The sequence below is a fragment of the Marmota monax genome, unplaced genomic scaffold, assembly GCF_021218885.2.
Source record: "Marmota monax isolate L192 unplaced genomic scaffold, Marmota_monax_Labrador192_F-V1.1 WCK01_AAM20220418_F8-fsc00236, whole genome shotgun sequence".
Lineage (NCBI taxonomy): Eukaryota > Metazoa > Chordata > Mammalia > Rodentia > Sciuridae > Marmota > Marmota monax.
Genome location: NW_026693806.1, coordinates 1,530,399 through 1,551,716, shown reverse-complemented (window position 1 = coordinate 1,551,716; position 21,318 = coordinate 1,530,399). Strand labels below are relative to the sequence as shown.

General features: G+C 41.7%; 1 protein-coding gene across 8 annotated transcripts in view; it reads right to left on the bottom strand.

Annotated features, from left to right (window-relative positions):
• Positions 1–5,846: 5,846 nt before the first annotated feature.
• The window catches only part of Ebf1 (EBF transcription factor 1), a 379,326-nt gene continuing 363,854 nt past the window's right edge, over positions 5,847–21,318 (bottom strand). For all 8 annotated transcript variants that reach the window (XM_046462212.2, XM_046462213.2, XM_046462214.2 and 5 more), the window contains exons 14-16: positions 20,905–21,084; positions 16,957–17,151; positions 5,847–8,084 (exon numbers count right to left, since the gene is read on the bottom strand). In XM_046462212.2, the coding sequence (XP_046318168.1) occupies positions 8,053–8,084; positions 16,957–17,151; positions 20,905–21,084 (407 nt within the window). In that variant the 3' untranslated portion in view covers positions 5,847–8,052. The remainder of the gene's footprint in view (positions 8,085–16,956; positions 17,152–20,904; positions 21,085–21,318) is intronic.

The following is a 21,318-nucleotide window of genomic DNA, read 5'->3' as shown; positions in this document are numbered from 1 at the left end:
TCTGATTATTGGCTTAGTGCATTTTATAGATATACCAACTACTACGTCCATATGTATTAAGTAAATATGCTTCCAGTTCCAACGGGGACCCACTGTAAAGGTTGGTGAGCAATTTTTTATCAGCCCAGATAGTGTCCCCCATATTGGGTGCAGTGCCTAAGTGGCTGAAGCAGTTCCTAGGGCCTTTGTTTCCCAGGTACTCCTTTCTAACCTGGCACCCCACCTTTAGGTTTTCTCTGAAATGTGACCTACTTGATGACTTCATCTTGAGGTGCATGCTCATGGCTCCCCAATCTTGTCCTTCAAAACTACAACAGGCCGAACATTGTTAAAAACAGAATATTTGTTAGTTCTCTTCTCCCACATTCTGCCAAAGGGAATCACAACTGATCTGCATGGTATCTCCCATTGTCCCTGTTCTGCTAAAGAGGAAACATGTTCTTCCTGGCAGAGGCTTAGTAGAAAATAAAGCAATGAGAGAGTTCAAAGAAGGTAGAAAGGAAAAATAATCATGAAAACTCAGAACAGAGGAGGGGCTTTTTTTGTGAAATGAATTGAAAAAAAAATTAATGTCTAAAGAAGGCAAGGCATGAGGGAAAAGATAATAAAGATAATTTTAACAGGTGTTGCTGTGCACTTTAGATTCTTTTGAGGGTCCTTGGAGGATACAAAGATAGAATCTGATTGCTCTTTAATTGGTTTTGTCTATTGAGCAGGGTTGACTGTGTGCAGATGTAGAGCCACACACTCACTCACCTATATTAGGGTTACAGTAGATCTGTCAGCACGTGTAGTCCTGTTGGCATGATCCTTTGGTTCATGTCTCTCTCCTCCTTAGGCAGTCATGAAAGAAGGAAGCAGGCCCATTTGAGACACACTCATATCCCGTAGCCCGTAGTGTAGTGCCTGACACAAAGTGATCCCCAGTGAGACTATGTCCAGTACACATAACGTTAGAGAAGGTCATGGCAGTTGCCTGGTTCTCTTTCTCCTTGCTTTCCTGGAGCAATTCGGTCAAAGCTGTGTGTCACTGAATAAATCTCCTCCAGTAAGTCTCCTCCCTTTTTATTGACATCATCAACATCTTTGTAGATACTGTATTCTCTTTATGGAATAGTTCCTGATACAAGATATTTCCTGCAGAAGGCCAGTAATCAAGTCTTTGGTTAATTCAAGGGCCCAGAACTTTCCTTCTTAATATAGAATGTGAAAATTCTACAATCAGTGGGAAAAAATGTATGCTAAGTAGATAAAAATCAGTCCCACCGTAGCATAACTCTCCAGAGAGAAGTGATAAAACTGCTTGATGCTTCAGCTAAAAAAAAAAAAAAAAGTAACAAAATATTTCCAGTTCTGGAAACTAAATTTCATTCCTAATGTAAATATAGAAGCCTCTGGAGAAGAGGATTGTACTTGGGAGAGAGAAGGAAAGCAAAGGGAAGTGCAGGGAGGGATTTCATCTTGGCTCCCCAGCAGGGACACAGCCCTGGAAAATCAACACTTGCTTGAACAACAGTTAAAAAAAAAAAAAAACACTCTTACATTGCTGGTGGGACTGCAAATTGGTGCAACCAATCTGGGAAGCAGTATGGAGATTCCTTAGAAAACTTGGATGGAACCACCATTTGACCCAGCTATCCCACACCTCGGTTTATATGCAAAGGTCTTAAAAACAGCATACTACAGTGACACAGCCACATCAATGTTTATAGCAGCTCAATTCACAATAGGCAAATTGTGAATTGAGCTGCTATAAACTAGATGCCCTTCAGTGGATGAATGGATAAAGAAACTGTGGTGTATATACACAAGGGAATATTACTCAGTATTAAAAGAGAATAAAATCATGGCATTTATAGGTAAATGGATGGAATTGGAGAATATTATGCCAAGTGAAGTAAACCAATCCCCCAAAACCAAAGGCCAAATGTTTTCTCTGATAAGTGGATGCTCATCCATAATGGAGGTGGAGGGGTATGGGAGGAATGGAGAAACTTTGGATAGGGCAAGTGGGGGGAGGGAAGGGAAGGAAGAGGGCATGGGGATAGGAAAGATGGTGGAATGAGATGGACATCATTACCCTAGGTACATGTATAAAGACACGAATGGTGTGACTGTATTTGGTGTACAACCAGAGAAATAAAAAATTGTGCTTCATTTGTGTACTATGAACTAAAATTCATTCTGCTGTCATTTATAACAAACTAGAACAATTTAAAAAAAAAATCTGGGCATAAGGCTGGTGTGTACCAGTAGAACCTTGCCTAGCTAGTGTGAGGCCCTGGGTCTCATGCCCCCCCCAAAAGCAAAACATTATACTGACTTTGTTCTCCCCACATCCCATCAGTCACCAAATCCTGATGTTTCTATTCCCTCCATAAGCTTAGACCTCTGTTTTCCTCTTTTCCATTCTGTTGATCCAAGTTACCCATTTTGCTCCTGGATCATTGCAGTAGTCTCCTAATGGCTAAATTGTGGAACCAATTCCCATCCACTATGCCCTTCCAATTCATTCATGTAGTTCCTAAAGTGACACCTCTAAAATACAAATTTAGATGCCTCGTTTATTACATGCAACACTTCCCACTATTCCTCAGGATTTAAAAAACAAAACAAAACATCTGTTGTGCTATGGAGAGTGAGAAAATGTGTATGAAGAAGAATCAACTCTCTCGAGACTCACTATGGAGGGAGCAAAAGGATTGTGGGCAGACTGAAACCCAGGTGGTCAATGGGATCATACTTGTAGGCTGACCAGGATATAATATTGAGAAATGAGAATTTGATGATGTTTAGATGAAAAAGGGGGAGATTGTAATTTCACTACCAAAATTCTTGGGGATGTGAATGTGAATGATTTGGAGCACCTTGTGTGGGAAAAATTTCCCTTCTCTGAAATTCTACTTGAAAATGAATTCTTTCTTAAAGGACTTTCTGCAAGGCAAAAGGAGATTTTTCTTTAGCTGACCTATACATTGTATATTGAATGTGGTTACCAGATAGGGGACTTTTTCAACAGTACTTGATTCCACATTCCCATATTCTTATTCCTATTCATTTTAGTAATATTTTCTCATGGAGCTGGCACCCAGGATATTGACCATGACCTCCTATTACCTACTGTCCCTTATGTGTTTGGGAAACTCCTATTGATCCTGCAGAGCACCAGAGTTTCCCCTGAATGCTGATCTCTGGGGACAGAATATACTGTATGAACATCACTTTCAGTAATTTTTCTTTTGGCCATAAGTCCCAAACTGACACTCCAGGGGAGTGTTTTTAAAGCACTATTTGGAAATTAGTGCCACCATTTTAAAGTCTCATCATGTGTGCTTACATGCTGCAGTCACACAGACTGTCTTTTCTTGATGCACCTTGCCCACACCCAAACTCCCTGAAGACTCCTTGGGCCTGCCCTTGTTCCCATTGACTAAAGTTTCCTGTACATCCTTCACATTGCTCCTCCATTGCCACTTCCTTTGGAAGATTTTCCCAGCCCTTCAGATTGAATTAGATCCCACTGATATTCTTTCGGAGCATTCTAGACTTTTTCTTCATTACCTTTATTCATTGGTTATTTATGCATGTGTGGTTGCTTAGTATCTGTTTTCCCTAAGCTCCAAGAGAGTGGGAATAATGCCACTGCCTTTACTAGTAGATCCACTATGCCCTGCCTGGTGCCAGAGGTTCATGTGAATGAATGGGCAAAGGAATAAATGGACACTGTCAAGAGGTAGGTCTTAAGGAATGCAGAGCCTAGTGTGTCAGAAGTGAGGGTTCCTGTTTTATTCTGAGGAGCATCATAGCCCACCTGCCTCTCCCCATCTAATCATTCTGCACTAGTTTGATTTGAACATATATTCTCAAAGACTGAGCATCTCGAGGACAGATTTCTTTTATTAAATTTTTATCTTCTGCATCTAGCACAGAATTCCAAAAATGGGTATTGACTGGCTAAACTGATCAAATGAGTTTGCTTTTTAAGAAAAATATCAGCTTCTTTGCTTATTAACGTACACATCACACTCTTTCATTCCCTCAAATTATGCAGCCTTCCAGAGTAAGAGAGTATCCGCAATGCCCATTGCAGATGACTGTATTGGTTAGTGTGTGACATCCTATTAGCTCTGGCCATCAAGTTTCTGTTGGTCTATGGCCTATTTGCTGAATTTTCAAAGCATTGTACAAGCATCATTAACCTTATCATGTCCAATAATTGCAAAAGTAGGAAAAGCATATAATGTGCAATTGGAAAGACAATTATGATAGGACTTAAAGTGAAACAATTTTAGACGAGTTTATACCTATCAAGCATTTGTGGAATATTTGGCTCCAGATAAATATTTTTATCCTAGAGGAAAAGCACCTTAATTCACGTGAGGTTTAAAAATCATAGAGGTCCTGAGTTCATACACGCCTCATCAGTGAGCAAGGGCACATAATTAATTGACCAGAAGGCTCACTGGGATTAATTAGCAGTCGTATGTGAAAAGGTAGGGTTCAGACATGCAGCACAGAGGGTATAATTCTAGAATGACCAGTTCCTGGATTCACAATTTGGTCAGTGCAGGAAGATCATCATACTGTCTGATGAAATTGTGGGGGCTCAGGGATCTTCTGCTGGCCAGAGAGGGCTCGTGCACATCTGGCTGTTACCGGCAGAGGGCAGCAATATGCTGTGCGTGTTCCATTTGCATCCCAGATTAGCAAACCCCCAAGGACCTAGAAAGAAAGTGGGCATCCCAAGACTCTCCTAATTCCTTTTCTCTGGGTGTCCACCCTGGTCTGAGTAATGGCAAACACACATCTTTCACATTCCAGTGGCCTTTGGCTCATCCAAAATAGAGAAATGAATACACAACTAGGAGCTGCCATCACAGACAGGAAGTAACTTTAATTAAATATTGTGAAAGTTGAAAAGTTTTTACAGCTTGAATTTTTGCAAAAAAAAAAAAATTATAACAATCTCTACAGTAGTTAGGTTCTCTAACAATTGAACTGTACAGTGTGTGTCTATTCAAAAAGTTTTGATAAGAAGGTGAAAGGTTAGTAGATTTAGAGATGACTTCACTAAGCTGCATCCTAGGACAATGTCAGGCCAGGGCTTGTTATGCAATCCAGTCATCCAGAAGCTCCATTCTTCCCCCAACACTGAAATCTCAATTTAATTCTCTATTTCATTTTCTTCTTAAAGCCATATTCTGTATTTAAGGGGGACATATCTTAAAGGAACTCATAAAACTTTTGTGTAGAAGAAAGAGGGTCAGAGGGCCAGAATGTCTTTTCATCTAATCAATATAAATAGGAGCAACAAAACACAAATTATACACATTTTAAAGGCTCTTTGGAGTTTCAAGAGAAGTTCTAACCACAACACATGGCTAACAGATTGGTGGCATCTTTTGTCAGGGTCTGAGCCGGACATCTCACCGGCTGACCATTTGTTCCTTTGCAATTAAGGGACTCACCAGACAAAATATGGCTTTAAACTGTATACATCTTCAGGCCAGCGCTTACCACACGAATTCAGACAACCTTTCTGAGTACCGAGAAGCAATGCTAAACCTTGCTTACATTTTCCAGTTTTTTTCTTTATTATTATTAGTCATCATTATTATTATTTCTCACCATGAAAAATCAGCTTTCCTCCCTCCCTCCCCTCCCACAACTCCCCTCCCCCACCCGCCCCAACCCATAAAAATCGCACTCTGACAGTCTAGTGAAAACCATTGCAAAATCCATATGGGGGCATGCACAGTTGCAGCATTGTTGTAAATGATTTCTTGCTCTACTAGAAAAAGTTACATTGTCTTAAGGTAACAAAACAGTTCTTTTGTGCTTTTCAATTCTGTTTTTTTTTCTTTTTTCTTTTTCTTTTTTCTTAGAATGTTAGTGATGACTGACAGTTCTGGTGCACAGTTACAATGTACAAGTGAAATGAATATGATTTGCATTGTTAAGGCATCCAATCTGCTGGTTTATATTTACGTGAAAGACAGAGGAAATATACAAGCCGACTTAAGAAAGAAAGTATGTTCACTGATTTCTATGAAGTTTCTCCCCCAAATTTAATGCACAAAATGCGTCACTCCATAGGGAGAGATTCCATGCATATTAATAGAGTAAAACAGCATTAGTTTTTTTTTTGTAAGCTTCCAAAGCAAAGGATACATTTTTTTTAAATCTACAGAACTAAATACTACAAGAATAATATGCTACTATTGTTTTTTTGCCATATATTGGAAAAAACTTCTTAACTTACAAATAATACAAAAATAGACGATGGCTTTTGGGTGGAAATAAAAAAAATTGAAGCATGGTTTAAAACAATACTAAAAATAACTATAAATGAAATGTTTAAAAATCACATTGAAATGGCTAATACAATTGTAGGTGACCAAACGAGTACGCACTTTTCACATAGCAAACATACACAATAAAATAAACTGGGAGTGGGAGGAAGAGGAAGAAGGGCAAAGCAATGTACAAATCCCAAAGATAAATACATTATTTATATGGATATTTTACAAAATCCCCATTAAAACAAAAAGCCTTTTAATTAACTTTGTAAGTATGTGCAAGCTAAAGGTAGTGAGCTTTTTTTTTCTTTGCAAGGTATGCAGTAAAATCTTTTTGTGAGATTGAAGAAAACCATCTTAAGACATTAAAATGTATAAATAGAACAATAACTTTGGCAAAAAAAAATCACAAAAAAATCTACAGTATTTATAACTACATACAAAAACAGCAAAGAAAGAAATACCAGGCAAATGCATCCTCAGAACATTGCTGCATCTTTGCTATTCATTCTTACTTTTAAGAACACTTCCCAGATAATGAGAGCAAAAATTCCCATAGAACAGAAAATAATGTTTTGGAGGTTGAAACTTTCTTTTCCTTTTCCCCAGTTTCCTTTCACTCTTAATTCCAAAGCATGTAACCTGTTATTTTAACCTACTATGTTACAAATGTTCAGGGTCAACTGAGAGAGGCCTGTCCCAAATGGGAACATGGAAACACCTGCCAGGTTGGTTGCTTTTGTTGGTTGTTTGGAGTTTTAATATAAAATAGGCATTTAGGATTTTAGGATGAGTAAAAACTTTAAGCTTGTGCATGGTGGGGTGTGAGATTTTGGCTTGCTAACTGGAGGGCATAAATGGAATTCTGTGCCTGGACCCTGTTCCATGAAGTCTCAAAGGAGATTCTCACACAGCGTGTGTGCCACCAAGCTCTCTCGAGGCCATTGGCTTCAGAAGAAGTTGATTTAAGTAAAAGAGAGATGGATATCAGGTTTAAATATGCAGTTTTAACAATCTGTCTAGAGGCACTGGAGTTTTTGAGTAAAAGGGGAACATGTGATCACTTTCATCACGTTTTAACTTTCCAGGCTGTGTTTATTTACAGTTACTTAAGACAACAATACAAAAGAGATAAATAAGCTTGCACTGCTAAGGGGTGGCATGTTAGGTTAGATATTGAAAATGCACTGTCTGAGCTAACTACCATTTGATATGCTTTAAGGCGCAAAAGCCGACCCTTAGTTTTCTAAAAAATCTAACTGGCATTCCTATTTCTGTCCCATACAAGCTTTTTTTTTTTTTCTTTTTTCTTTTTTTCAACTTTTTTGTAAATATCACCACTTCATTCTCCCTTTACACAGCTTTAAAAACATCATAAATTAAAACATGGAGTCTTATTTATAGTGTCCCTCGTGTACAGCTTTATGGTTTATAAAAGACAAATGATAGCGGAGTTAAGCTTTAAAAAAAAATGAGAGAGAGAAAGAAAAGTGGATTTGCTTTTATCGATACAGAATAAATATATCCCCCAAATACTTGGGAGGTACAAACTGTAACCAACACCCTGCGCTTGCAGACCCTTCCAATTTCAGTACTTGCAAGGTCGGTGATTTTTGTTTGTTTAAAAATCTGCAGTTATTGTGATTCCTCTTAAAAAGGCCTGAGTTAAAAGTTCCACTATGGGACTTGTATCAGATTACTCTCGTAGCAGAATCCAACTTCTTCATTAATAAAATTCTTCAAGGCAATTCTTTCACATGGGAGGAACAATCATGCCAGATATCGCTACGGAAAGAGAAGACAGAAGTCAATGGTTTTCATTCCAAGCATCTCGCTAAGAAGAAAAAAATATATATATGAAAAAAGAAAGAAAAGAAAACAGACACCCACTCATGACTAGGTTGATTGAATATTAACCACAGATGTGTTCTCCTCTGCTCAGGAATGAATTTTTTATAAAATCTACATGTACCTTATTAAGAAGTATATCAGCATGTATATGTGTCCTTAACAGAACAGAATATCCTCAACATTTCTCCAAATCTGATTTCAATTTTCAAACATAAATGGAGAGTTGCATAGTTTGAATACCGAAGGGAGGCTTGCAGCCTCAAGCTTTGCAAAATAGCGCAAATTTTCAATTTGTCACTCTTCTTTCCCTCCCCTTCACGTCCAAACTATAAAGAACTGGCCCATGGCAAGGACCAGCGATTTCTGCAGAAAACTCTGGGCTCTTCCTGGGCTGTCTATGAGCACAGAAAACTGAGCAACCTAGAGGCCATCTGACTGCAGTCCCTGGAGTCCTGGGCTGGGGAAGAAGGAAATGCTAACTACAGCAGGCATTGTTGTAGTTATCCAGTTGAGAGAAAGCGTGGAGGGAGTTAAGACAAGTTTGAAGGGAACTGAAGGATGTCTTCTCTATCACTGTTTTGCTCAAATTTCCTAGAATGATCTGACCAGGCTCCTTTCAAAATTGTAGCCTAGGGGACTGAAGTTGTGGCTTAGCGATAGAGCGCCCGCCTAGCATGTGCAAGACCCTGGGTTTGATCCTCAGTACCACATAAAAATAAATAAAATAAAGGTGTTGTGTCTGACTACAACTAAAATAAATAAATAAATAAATATTTTTAAAAATTGTAGCCTAGGAAAGCTGGGGTGAGATCTTCAGAAGAGGGAAAGCTGTTTGAGGGAACCAAAATTCTCTTCAAGGATTTGGAGTTAGGAGGCCACACATAAGTGGTGGCATTTAGGGAGCATGGAATGGGAGAGGCCAGGGCTCCAACTCAGGCTTTTCTGCCTCTGCAAGTTTCCCTGAAGTAGTTACTCATCTTCTTGAACCTCAGCCTCCTTCCTTAGGACATGCAGTTAATCATGGCACTCAGGGTTATGAGAGGCTTTATAAAATAACATATGCAGAAAGCTTAGCCTGGGTCCAGCTCCTAGGAAGAACCCATAATTTTTAACCTACCACTTCTGATGCTGGGTGACCTTGTGTGCGCCATTTACATTCTCTGGGCTATTTTTCCTCTTACATCACCATCCTATAAGGCACACTTTCCCTAATCAGTATGAGGAATTAAGAGGGTAGTTGTAAGAAAACTAAGAGTGTGTCAATTTTGAAAGACGGAGGGAGGCCTATATTAGAAGCAGGAGGCAGTGATCTTCGGCTCCCAGAAATGCTTAGTGTCCCTGTTAGGCCCTGAAGGGGGGAAGAAAGTCACTGTTTTTTTTTTCTTTTCTTTTCTTTCTTTCTTTCTTTCTTTTAATTGGCAAGTCATTTAAATGACTGTTCTTGTCAGTGCAGATTATGACTAGGAAGTATCCCCCTCTTCATGATCAAGCATCAAGTCTGGAAGAAAGTGTCTATTTTATTTTATTTTATTTTTTAGTGAACCCCCACTACCACAAATCCTGCAGTGAATTCTGGGAGGACAGGCAGGACTCTGAGCCCTGAGGCCCCCCAACTCTCTGGCTTCCCCTCCCCCACCCCCTGACATTTTAGATTCAATTAAAAGAAAAACCAAAACGTATTTTGCCAAACACTTTTTCCGTTAATTTTTAAACCCATCTGTATTCACAAGGAAATTCAACCCACATGTTTCTGATTCATTTACACGTAAATCATCCAAATGTTGTTTTGCAAGAGCCCTTTTGCAGTCCAAAAGCTCCTGGAGTCCTTTTCCTAAGCCCTCATAAGCCTTTTTTTCTTAGAAACAGGAAGTTGTCTTTTGCCAAAGGCAGACCAACTAAAACCCCCAAAGATTTTGGATCAGTCCAAAATGCTGTTGCCCTAAGAGTCAAGTGAGCCCTAGATTTCAGTGAAATGGGGAGCTCAGTATTTCAAGCCAAGCCTGAACTTGAGAATTCAAAATGCTGTTAGCTGCAAAGGCGAGGAGGGGTGAGGGTCCCTGCAATGTGACAACTTGATGTGGCTCTGCTTCCCTAAGGATGCTTTCATTTGGGATGCCAGTGGGTCCCAGCACCCTTCCTTAGGACAGTAGTATAACCCAAGAAGCGAGTCTCTTTCGCCTTCTCCTGACATGTCCTCTGTGTTCCCCACATTAAAGGGCCGTCCCCTACTGCATGGCTGAATGACTCAAGCAGTGTCAACTTAATTCAAAACAAAGTTAGAAAGTTAACAACCTTCCTGCAGCTGTGGTCCATGGACCTGGCTAACGTGTATCAGGAGGTAAACACAGGTAACTAAGGTACTAATCTGTAGCTGACAGCACTTTCAATCTGGTCTATAGGGGTTGCACACTTCAGTACCTCATGACCTGGGCACATGAGCAAGCAATGTTCCCTGAGTAGGGATGGAGGGGACAGTACCAAGACCTTGCCTCCTGCAGAATGGGTAGCAACTTGGTTCCCCCAAAATGCTGCTCTGCAGGAACAAAGCTGGGCCCTGCTTCTCTGATTTTAAGAGAAGCTAAAGATGTGAATTAAAAAAAAAAAGATTCAATAGCCCAGTAGCCCAGCTTACATATGTTAGCAAATAACACATTAAAAACAAACAAACATATCTGAGGGCTCTAGGTGGTAGATTTGGCCTGCCCCATTGCCTCACCTTTTCTTGCTTGGCTCATGTTCTGGTCTGAGAGTCTCAGAGGCAGGCATGGACATACACCGAGAATTCTTTGTATACTATCAGGGGAATACAGCATCCTAAATCTCATGCATGGATTTCCTAAACTCCAAAGACAGAAACTTTATTGCTAAGTAAATTCCAGGAAAAGAACACTGTTTGGGTCTCTGAAGTGAGGTACCTCAAAAGAGATCTTTTCATTAAGAAAACTGACTGCATGATTGTGTGAAATCCTTGGGTTTAAAAACTGTTCTCCTTATATCTGTGCTGTGATCTGAAAATTAATTATGTGGGTGAGAGGGATGGGTGTCTGAGACTTGGAATGTTCCAGAAATGCCACTGGTATGCAGACTTGCCCAAGTGAGGCCCAAGAAGATTCCCATGAGGACATCACACTCAGTACCATGTGCCCAAACATCACAAGACCATGGTGGTGCTGACATTTCTCCCAGCAGCTGGGTGATCACATTCTCTGACAGAACTCTCCCACCAACACCACCACCAAAAAAAAAAAGAAAAAGAAAGAAAGAAAGAAAAAACTATTGGTTTGAAAAGCAATACAGTTTTCACCATGGTATATACATTTTGATAAGAACATAGACAAAAATGAACAGTTTTGCAGAGCTGAGAGAGATGGGGGTGAGAGGGTAGAATAGTACCCACCTAACACACCGTATGTGTAAGAATTATGAGCTTAACAAGCATGGGGCAGGGAGGTGTAGAAGAAGATCTTGAACAAACTGCATATGTGCATAAAAAGAATTCTATAGGATCTGGTAGCAGATAGGGTCTAGGGTCTAGAGGAGGCAGCCAGGCTGAGCTTCAACAAACTTGGAAAGAAAAAAAAAGTATATGATAGGGGACCATTTCTGTGAGATCCTCCTGGCCTTTATGTTCTTAATTTTGTCATTGCATACTGTTCAGGGCATGGTTAAGATCAGAATCTCAACATTCATGGGGATTCCAATGGCATGTGACAGCTTTCTCGGGGCTGCCTCTCTCTTGATTAATGAATTCCTCTAATCCTGACTTGTATAGGACCTATCCTCTGAGGGGCATAAGCTCTAGGAGAAGGGAGAGAACATTTCCATGGATGGAGACAGAGCATAGCTGGTGACTCAAGTCATTGGCCTGTGAAAACAGACACACTGGGGAGGTCTGGGGTCAGGATTTGCCTGTGAATTCATCCTGATAAGAATGGAAGGAGGCTTCTCTGCGTTTTTTTCTATCAATTCAAAATAGAGATGCAGTTTTCAAAGATTTTCATATGATATTAATTGGTCTTAACATGTGGAGAAGTATTCTGTGGGCAAATAAGGTTAGCAAACAAAGTGGAATATAATTGGCCCTCCATATTCACGGGTTCCGCATCTGCAGAGTCAACCAAATATGGATCAAAAAAATCTGGAGGACATTATGTTAAGTGAAACAAGCCAGGCACAGAAAGACAAATACAGCATGTTCTCACTAATAAGTGGAAACTAAAAAGTTGATTTCAGAAAAGTAGAGAACAGAGTTGTAGTTACCAGACCCTGGAATGAAGGGACGGGGAAAGGAGGGTTAACAGGTACTGGAGCAGGTGAATCAAAGGAATAGCTTCTCATGTTCCATAGCACAGCCAGGTAACTAGCTGATGACAATTAATTGAACATTTCCACTAGTTAGTAGAGAGGGTTTTGAATGTTTCTAAAGAAATGATAAATATCTGAGATGACAGCTATGCCAGTTACCCTGAACTGACCTTTACATATACGTTCCAATGTCACATTGTACCTTATAAACATGTCAAATTAGTGTGTCAATTAAAAATAAATTTTTTAAGTTTAAATTTTAAATTTTGAAATTAAAAAAATCACATCTGTACTAAACATGTGAAGGCTTTTTTCTTGCTATTCTTGAAACAATATAACAACTATTTACACATCATTTACATTGCATTTGTCATGAGTAACCTAGAGATGACTTAAAAGAATAGTGGAGGATGTGCCAAGGTTGTATGTAAATTGCATGACATTTTATATAAGGGATATGAGCATCTATGGATTTTGGTATCCAGAGGGGTCCTGGGATTAATTCTCAGTGGATACTGAGGGATGACTGTGGTTATTTTTTTGTTCAGCTGCAAGATGTCTCAGCACCTTTAGTAAACTCATAGTACCCTGTGTCTCACCAAGACAGTGTGACTCAGTAAGCATCATTTGCTGCTTGTTTGACCACAACAATTACTTTTTTAACACAACATCTTGCAAGGCTCCAGGAGTGCTGAGACAAAAGAGTCACTTTGTCCTAAAAAACTTTCTCCTAAATATGATCAATCTTCAAAGGTTTTATGTGCCTGGGAGACAAAGGCAGTTGGGATCCCAGTGGAACCTGTGAATAACAGCAGATATAAAGAGGAGTAGGACTCATGGAAGGAGTAGGACTTGGAAGGTCTGTCCTTGGAACAGACCTCCTTCCGCCTCTCCTGCTTCATGTCTCCTGTGCTCCAGGTTGCTGAGCTACTCACCAGTTCCTGCACATTAACCAGCACTTGTCTGCCTCTGCTCCCTGGCTAAGGTTGTCCTCGCCCTTCTGCTTAAACTGACCTTCTCTGCCAGCTCCATGTACTGGAATCCTACTTGCCCTTCATCTGAGATAGAGTTGAAGGACAGCTGTAGCCATGAAGTTCTTCCGATTCTCTCTAATCCTTCCCTCTGTACTTATTTTGGTGTCATGTCTCCTCTAATACAGAGAGAGTTTGCAATGTTAGGATTGTGTAATCCATATGGGGCTAACAGTTTGGCTTGAACGTAGTTTGGTAAAGCAGCAGAGGTTGGAAATAGGGGCATGGAAGTTTGACCCCTGTGTTCCCTATCTACTGAAGGGAAGATTGGTTGAATATGTCTGGTTGAATACCTCTACACAAGCCATCTTAGCACCAAGTCTTGATTTCCATGTCTGGAAAGTGGGGACAATAAACATCAAAGCACACTTGGGAAGACCACAGAAGCTAGGCTGGGAGCAAGCCCTCTATGTGAGAGGTGTGAGGAACCTCATCACCACCAGGACCTGTCTGTCAGGGATGGAAATGCTTGCAGTCACTGGAGGAGGCTTAGTCAGGACTGCTAGCAAAGAGAGCTTTAAGGAGTAGGCTTAAAAAAAAATATTGAAAGATGTACAATTAACAGAGTGGTAGTTGGAGGTAAATAGGCCTTTAAAATACTTAAACAGCCTAAATGTGTCACCTCTAATCTTGTTTACATGGTCAATTTGCTTAACCAACTCTTCCTTCATCACTTGGCCTGTCTTAATGATCACAGTTCTGAACTGGTTGAGTCCAAATAAAGTAGGTGCTACTGGGATACAGCAAAGGACAAGTAAGACCCTGTAAGACCCTCCTGTGAGGCAGTGCTTCAACCCACATAGCTCTTTCTAAAGGTCAAAGTGAAGTTCAGAAGGTTAAAGATGATGTAAAAGCCCACTATTAGAATATTACTTTTCCCAGGGAGACCCCAAGGCCCAAGCAAGAGCCCCCTTAGGCTGGGTTCTCCTTGTCCTATTGGAGATTGCATGTGGAGGGTGAAGGTGTGATTTGCAGAGTGGGCTCTACCTAGTGAGTGAAGGGTTGGGGGAAGCAGACAGGAAGAACAGTCTCAAGTAATGAGGTCTTGGTTAATTTCACTGGAATTTCTATACCCCTGCTTCCACTACTGTCGTCCCTCAAGACTTGGGATGCTTGGTAGATGATAGCATTGTGGGGAATAAAAAAGCATTTTGTTTTCTTTTGATCATGCTTAATTAGTCAGAGCATGGGGTAGAGAAGAGTCTGGAAAGAATCACACATGTCTAGTTGGAATGGAAGGGGTTTCATCATGAGAGCACCATGTGTCTTGAGCCAGAACCTGGGTCCTCCAAGCCCCGAGCCCATGTGTCAGACATGGTAACACAGGGGCAGAGATTTAGCCATTAACATGAAGACATTGGGCCTTGCTGAAAGGTTCCCCTGAAGCCACTGTGGGCTGTTGAGCAGATGTGACGCAGTAGGGATTTTTTTCTTCTGGTTATTCGTCCACTGTTGATGGCAAACCCCATTCTGTACTGCTCCTCATGTCAAATCTATGTTCCACCAGGGTCGACACGAGTCACTCAGGAATGGTCAATTCCTGCCTCCTTAGGTATCATCATTCTTTAAGCCTATTATAAGTTACAGTCGCTTCAGCATCCTGACCCTAGCGTGCCAGCTGGAGACACAGTGAGGGTAATAAAGTGTTATTTTTAACTGAAAAAGAGACACACTGGCAGGAAGGGGTGGCTCTCCTCTGTGGAGGTAGGTACCTCCTATCATGAATAACACTGACTGAGATGCAATTCCCTGGGGAAACTTCTTTTCCTCTTTCTCTAAGAAGATGGACTGGCCAACGTGTGGAGTAGTGAGTGGCATTTGTGTGCTATGCTGGGCACTGTCTTTGACTTTGCTGAGCAGATTGGACAGCAGGTTCTGGGGAATGTTTTGAAAAGCCTGGCTAGAGGCAGGGAAGCAGAGTGATTAGGTTCTCAGGCCCTGGAGTCACAGGCTTTAGGCTCAATTTTGGCTCTATGTTTTACTATGTGACCTTGAGCAAACTGTGCCTCAATCTTCCCTTCTATAGAACAAGTACAGGATTGGCCTGACAGGGTCTTTGGGAGAATCGATGTATACCTGCCACAACAAGAGTACCCAGTGCAGGGTGTGGGTGTATGAGTATGCATGCAGCATACAGAACGAATAGGCCTGGAAAATGCCAAATGTGTGACTACTCTCTTGACCCCTTCCTGGCCTCCATGGTTGATCTCCATGAGTGATAAGCCAGACACCAACATGAGACACTGTGGGGAGCCATGCAGGGCAGGGATTAATGACACAGGCCCCACCGGGGTTTACATTCATTCTCATCATTTGCTGGCTCTGTGGGCAGATATTTACCCCTCCTTCATCACGTGCACCATAGTGATCATAATACCCCTCATGCTCTTGAGGATTACATCACAGCCAGCTCCCTGCTTAACACTGCCCCAATATACTGTTCTGTGCTCAGTAAATGGTGGCTGATTATTTTATTGATTTTATTTCCCTGCCAGCTGCCTTAGAAATCTGGGATATGTCCTCCTTATCCCCTATGAATAATAAAGCTCTTGGGAGATGGAAAGAGGAGGTGAATTTTTTAGCTCGATTTTGAAGCCAGCATTGACCTCCCACCAGCTGTTGGGTGTCAAGCAATTCACAGCCTATGCAAACTTTAGTTTTCTCATCTGTAAGGTCGTGATAATGAGAACCTACCACAACTCCTGCTGCAGAAGAACAGATCAGGTCCTACTGGCCAAAACCATACTCAGGGTAGGGCACATAAGAAAAGGTGAGAAATAGTGGACCCATTTTTAAAGGTTTTTTTTTTTTTTTAATTTCCCCATAATGAATGAAAGCTCATCTCAAGGGTGATGACTGTTATTTTCCACATTCTGTGGTAGGAAAGAGATTCAAGATTCAACAATTTTAGTATGAAGCAGAATACCCTAGGGTTTCTGGTGCTAGGCAGGAAGGTGCTGGGCTTTGGTGTGTGATCATTCACTTGGGGGCTCTGATCAGGCTGTGGCTCATCCATCCCTGTTATCAGCCCAACTCATGCTCACTCTGATTCAGGCAACAGGAAGGAAACACTGAGTGACCTACTGCAGGAGAAGGCCAGTCCCCAGAGATACCCTGCAGTAGAGAACTCATTAGCGTCCACAGAAGACTAGCCTAATAATAGTGACAACGGAAAACGGGGAAGAAGAAGGGAGAAGTGAGTCGTCACTTTTCGTTAGTGAGTGGAGACAGTATCCCCAAGCAAATTCTGAGCCTGAGCAGAATTGCTGGAGTTGGCCAGAGGATTTCTAGGGCTATTTCAGTAAAGCCAGGACCAAGGAGAATGAACCCAAAGGAATAAGTGATGAGGTCAGGGAGAATCAGGAGGCGCACGGCTACTCATGTCAGCAGCCGTGATGCACCCGCTTCAGGCCCTGGCTGAGGGGTGAAGGTACATCCACTCTGGATGGACCACCAGGCCTGGGACTTACCTTGCAGGCTGTTCCCATTGGTGCTGGTGCAGGTGGGAGGCGGGGAGGTCTGGGGTCTGACGACCGGGGCGAAAGCACTCTTCTGTTTCACGGCTGAGACCATGTTGGCTGGTGAGAAGGAAAAGATGCCCGAGGAGCTGCTGCAGTTGGAGGGGAGGCTTGTGGAGGAGGCCATGGTGGGGCTGGATGGCACGACTAAGGGGGCAATGGGAAAGAAAGGTCAGTGCCTCTCGTGGCACCCTGAGATGAGGAAGCTTGGAGCCAACCCTCAGGCCCTGACCAGGCCAAACTCAGGCATGAACCCTCCCCGAGTTCTCAGGATGCTGTACCTTTTCATCATTTGGTACTTGGATACCTTTCATTGTTGCTGATCTTCTGTGTGTTTATTGTGGGCCTACTGTGTGTGTGAGGCACTGGAGTCATAGTTAGCAGTTTCCTGCAGGGGGAATGGTCCTTTCTGATCAGCCCAAGGCAGTGCATGCTGAGTGTGTTATAGAGCAAAACAGAGCCACCACCCTCAGAGTCTTCTAGGCCAGGGAATGAGAGTGCAATTCCTTTTCATCTGGGATAGAGCAGCACAAAACAGTGACAGAGAGGAGCCTGGCCAACTCTGAAGTCAGGAAGGGAAATCAGAGAGGGCCCCCCCAGAAAAGATGCCCAGGGAAGGATTCCAGGTGGGGCCTAAACTAAGGTGTTGTTAGCAAAGGGACTGGGGATAGAAGGGATTGGGAGAGGCCAGCTCCAAAGGGAGTGGTCATTATGATGGAATGGGATGTAGGAGGGTGAGCTGAAGGCAAGACCAAGATTCCAACTTAAGGCACTGGCAGATAGTGGTGGGAGTGTCCCATTTCTCTCCAAGGGGCTGAGTTCTTTGAGGATGTTACGCTACCTCAATGTTCCACAACATAGATCTCCATTGCTTGGAAGCCAGGTTGATAAACAGACTACTGTGTGCAACACTTGTGGAAAATGCAGAGCTATAAACCCAAGTTCAAATTCTTTCTGCCATTCTCTTGTGAAGCTGAACATAAATGTTTGTGAATTCTAGCAGTAGGCTAGAAATCTTATGTAAATACTCACAGTCTGAGAGTAGTAGGGTGCAGATAATCAATGGTGGGAGAACTTTGGCAATTCAGAAAGAGAAAACCGAGCTGCTTGGGGATATGAATGAGCTTGGCCCAGGGACATTCTCATGGTCCTATGATCTGTATGGCCTTTCCTCTCTTGTGCATGGTTAATTTATTTCTCAGTTACTTCAGGAGTCAAGAGATTTTGAACATTATGCCAAGGCTAATGTCCTCATACCCTCACTTTCTATTTCCTCCATTTCCTGCAGAAAATTATGAATCCTGTCCAGTGATTTCCAGGCATTTAATTTAAATTCTAGGCACTTCCACCTATCTTATTATGTTTCATATTATTTAATAAACATCACATATTGCTTTGTCATGCACAAGAATCTTCACATCTTTTTCATCTTGTCACTGGTAAAGCAACTTTAAGTCAGAGGCTATGTCGTGTTTTTTTGCACCAGAGCAATTGCAACTCAGAAGCAGTTCAGCGAATTGCTCATAGTCATCGCTAGACTATGATGAAGGGAAGGATCAAATTCAAATTTAGTGTTCTTTTCACTCTGCTACCCTGAGAAGGAAACAGATCTCCAAAGGAAAAAGCCCCCTTCCTGTGAGCCCATCAGGGTCCAAAGAGCTGTGTGGGTGGCCTAATCCCTGGCCTTCTGGCTTTGGGAAGTTAGGGATGTGGGAATCCAATGGGTTGCAGGTTACCCATTAGATTCAGGGAAAAGAACCCCTGTATTCTACTCAAGGCACTTCCCAGCCCAAAGGCTGGATGCTTTCTGGGCAGAACACAGAGCGGACAACCCCAACATCCTCAAGAGTTTTTATGAACATTTTCTAAACTGTACTTTTTCTTTTAATGAGGCCAGCATTTTTATACATCTCTTAGGATTTGTAAATGTGAAAATACGTTCAATAATAACACCCATTTAAATTGCAAAACTCCTGCACTGGAGTTGATTTTTAAATATTCGTAGACTTGAAATCCTGCTGGTTCACTGAGGAAGGCAATTAATCTCGTTGGCAAATGCGATCATTATGTGTATTTAGAGGTGGGGAATTTGGGGGGAGGTTAACAGAGGAAGGGGTAAAAAATAGTCACGCAGCTCCATTTGTTATAACATTATTAGTTATCAGCCACCATACCAAAAGTATGCTCACCAGTAGAATGTCTTATTTTATTTTTTATTCTGTTGGAATTTTTCAACATGAGTGGTTTATGAATAATTAAATATCATAGAGGCAAAAATTCAAATCAGCTGGGCTTTGTATTTATTGTTTTATTTGCATTTATGCAGATAAAACCGTCCCATCTGAGAGCCTGTTTGAGAATTTAATACTATATTTGTGAGCACTGAAGAAATCAATTAATGGAAATTAAATGTTCGAAGTTTCACAGTCTGACAGATGCAATCTCAGACTGGATTCGCTGGGTGTGCACAGGCTTGAGGGGAACAACCCAAGCCCCTAAATTGAATTGCTACCATAGAGCAATTAGTTTATTGATTTAATTAAGAATGCCACCTTTTAATTTTCAGGTCATGATTGAAACATTTTCTGATTGAATAGATGAGAGAACACAGAAGTGATAGATCTGTGGGAAAGTGTCTTTCAATACATCAAAATCTGATGTGAAACTGACCCCAAGTGTTGACTCCTGAGCAGATAGACACTACATGCAGATTATTTGGAGATTTTTAAATGTTCAACAAACTGCTGATTCCAAGCAAATAAAATAGAATTATAGAATTCCACACAGCCAGAAAGTGAAAGACCTAAGTATGCCTTTAGAAATAACTCTCTTATAGGTCAACAATGAACTTTTCTCTTTCAAAGGATTTTCACACTTCACATTTCCACTACAGTGGAGGACAGCAGTTTTTAGTATTTTTAGCTAAAGGTTTTCCTTTAAAAATCATGAATATTCTTTCATTTAACAGCACACATCTGTCCTCCTATAGATGTTTACAAGTTTGACCCCATTTACACATCAGAAGAGTTCCCCGCCATGTCCAAGATGAACTTGGTTATCTATGTAAAGATGCATAGAGGGAGATCAAAAGGTTGTTATGGCCCATAACATTTTATATAGAGAGATGGTAATGTGTTGTGGCTCTTTAGATGTATGTTATACATAAAGGTGCCAATTTTTGAGGTTCTTTAGATACAATTTGAATACTGTACCCAAACAAATCCTTTAAGCTAAACTTCCTTAAGATAGGGACAAGATACTAAAAAATGAATGGAAATATATATGTATGCACACACATATATACACATATTTTAAGAACACACTAAATACAAATGGGAAAAATCCAAGCATTAAAAAATAAATAAGTGGTATTCCTTAAGAGGAGATGTTAAGCTTTGGGTTGTTGTTACTACAGAGTCACCGTCCCTTATTATCTTTCCATCATTGTGATTATGACTTGGATTTTTGAACGTGCCTCTCCTGGGCCAGGACTTGGGGCAAACTCATTGTGAGTATTATCTTTTCCATGCTTTGCAGCACTGGATGGGGTGGACACTAGCTCCTTCCCTATTTTACAGATGAGAAAACTGAGGGTTGGGAAGGAAACGAACTTGCTCAGGGTCTCCAGCTAGTAACTGGTAGAAGCAGTGCCAACTCTACTGCCCTCTGACTCCAAGTGTGGGTTCTTGGGATGACATGATCTGTTGCAGCAAAGTTATGACTCTTGGAAGGACACTATGGGGTGAGCAGGGCAGTGAGAGATTTCTGCTGGAGATGATGGTGCTTTAACAGCATCATAGGAGGGCATGCCTTGCAGCAGAGGACCCTCAGACTGAGCCGCCCTACCCAGTGGGCTCTTGTAGGGAGAAGGTGCAGGACACAGGACACATATCTACTTACTGGCATAGGGCGAGTTGGCAGCTGAGCCATTGAGGAAGGTTGGGGAGCCGCCCAAATTGGACATGGCGGCAGAGCCGTAGCCGTTCATGCTCGTGGTGACAGAGTTATAGTTGGTCTGCTGGGGGGTGGTGCTCGGCACGTACCCATGTGGTGACACGCTGCTTGAGTTGCGGGTGAAACCTGAGGGGTAGAGACAAAACCAGGGGTGAGGGTGGTGTTCAGGTGGTGGCAATCCTGGCTGGCTCTGTTGGTTACCCCCTAGCCACCACCCAGAGGGAAGGGATTGGGTGATTCATGTGCGTGGGTTGGTGGTGCTAGCTCTGTGATTAAAATGGGAAGCGAGCAAAAGACACATTTCTTAGGAGATCATAAATACTTAGCAGGGCTGTGAGAAGTGGCAATGCAGGGCCTATA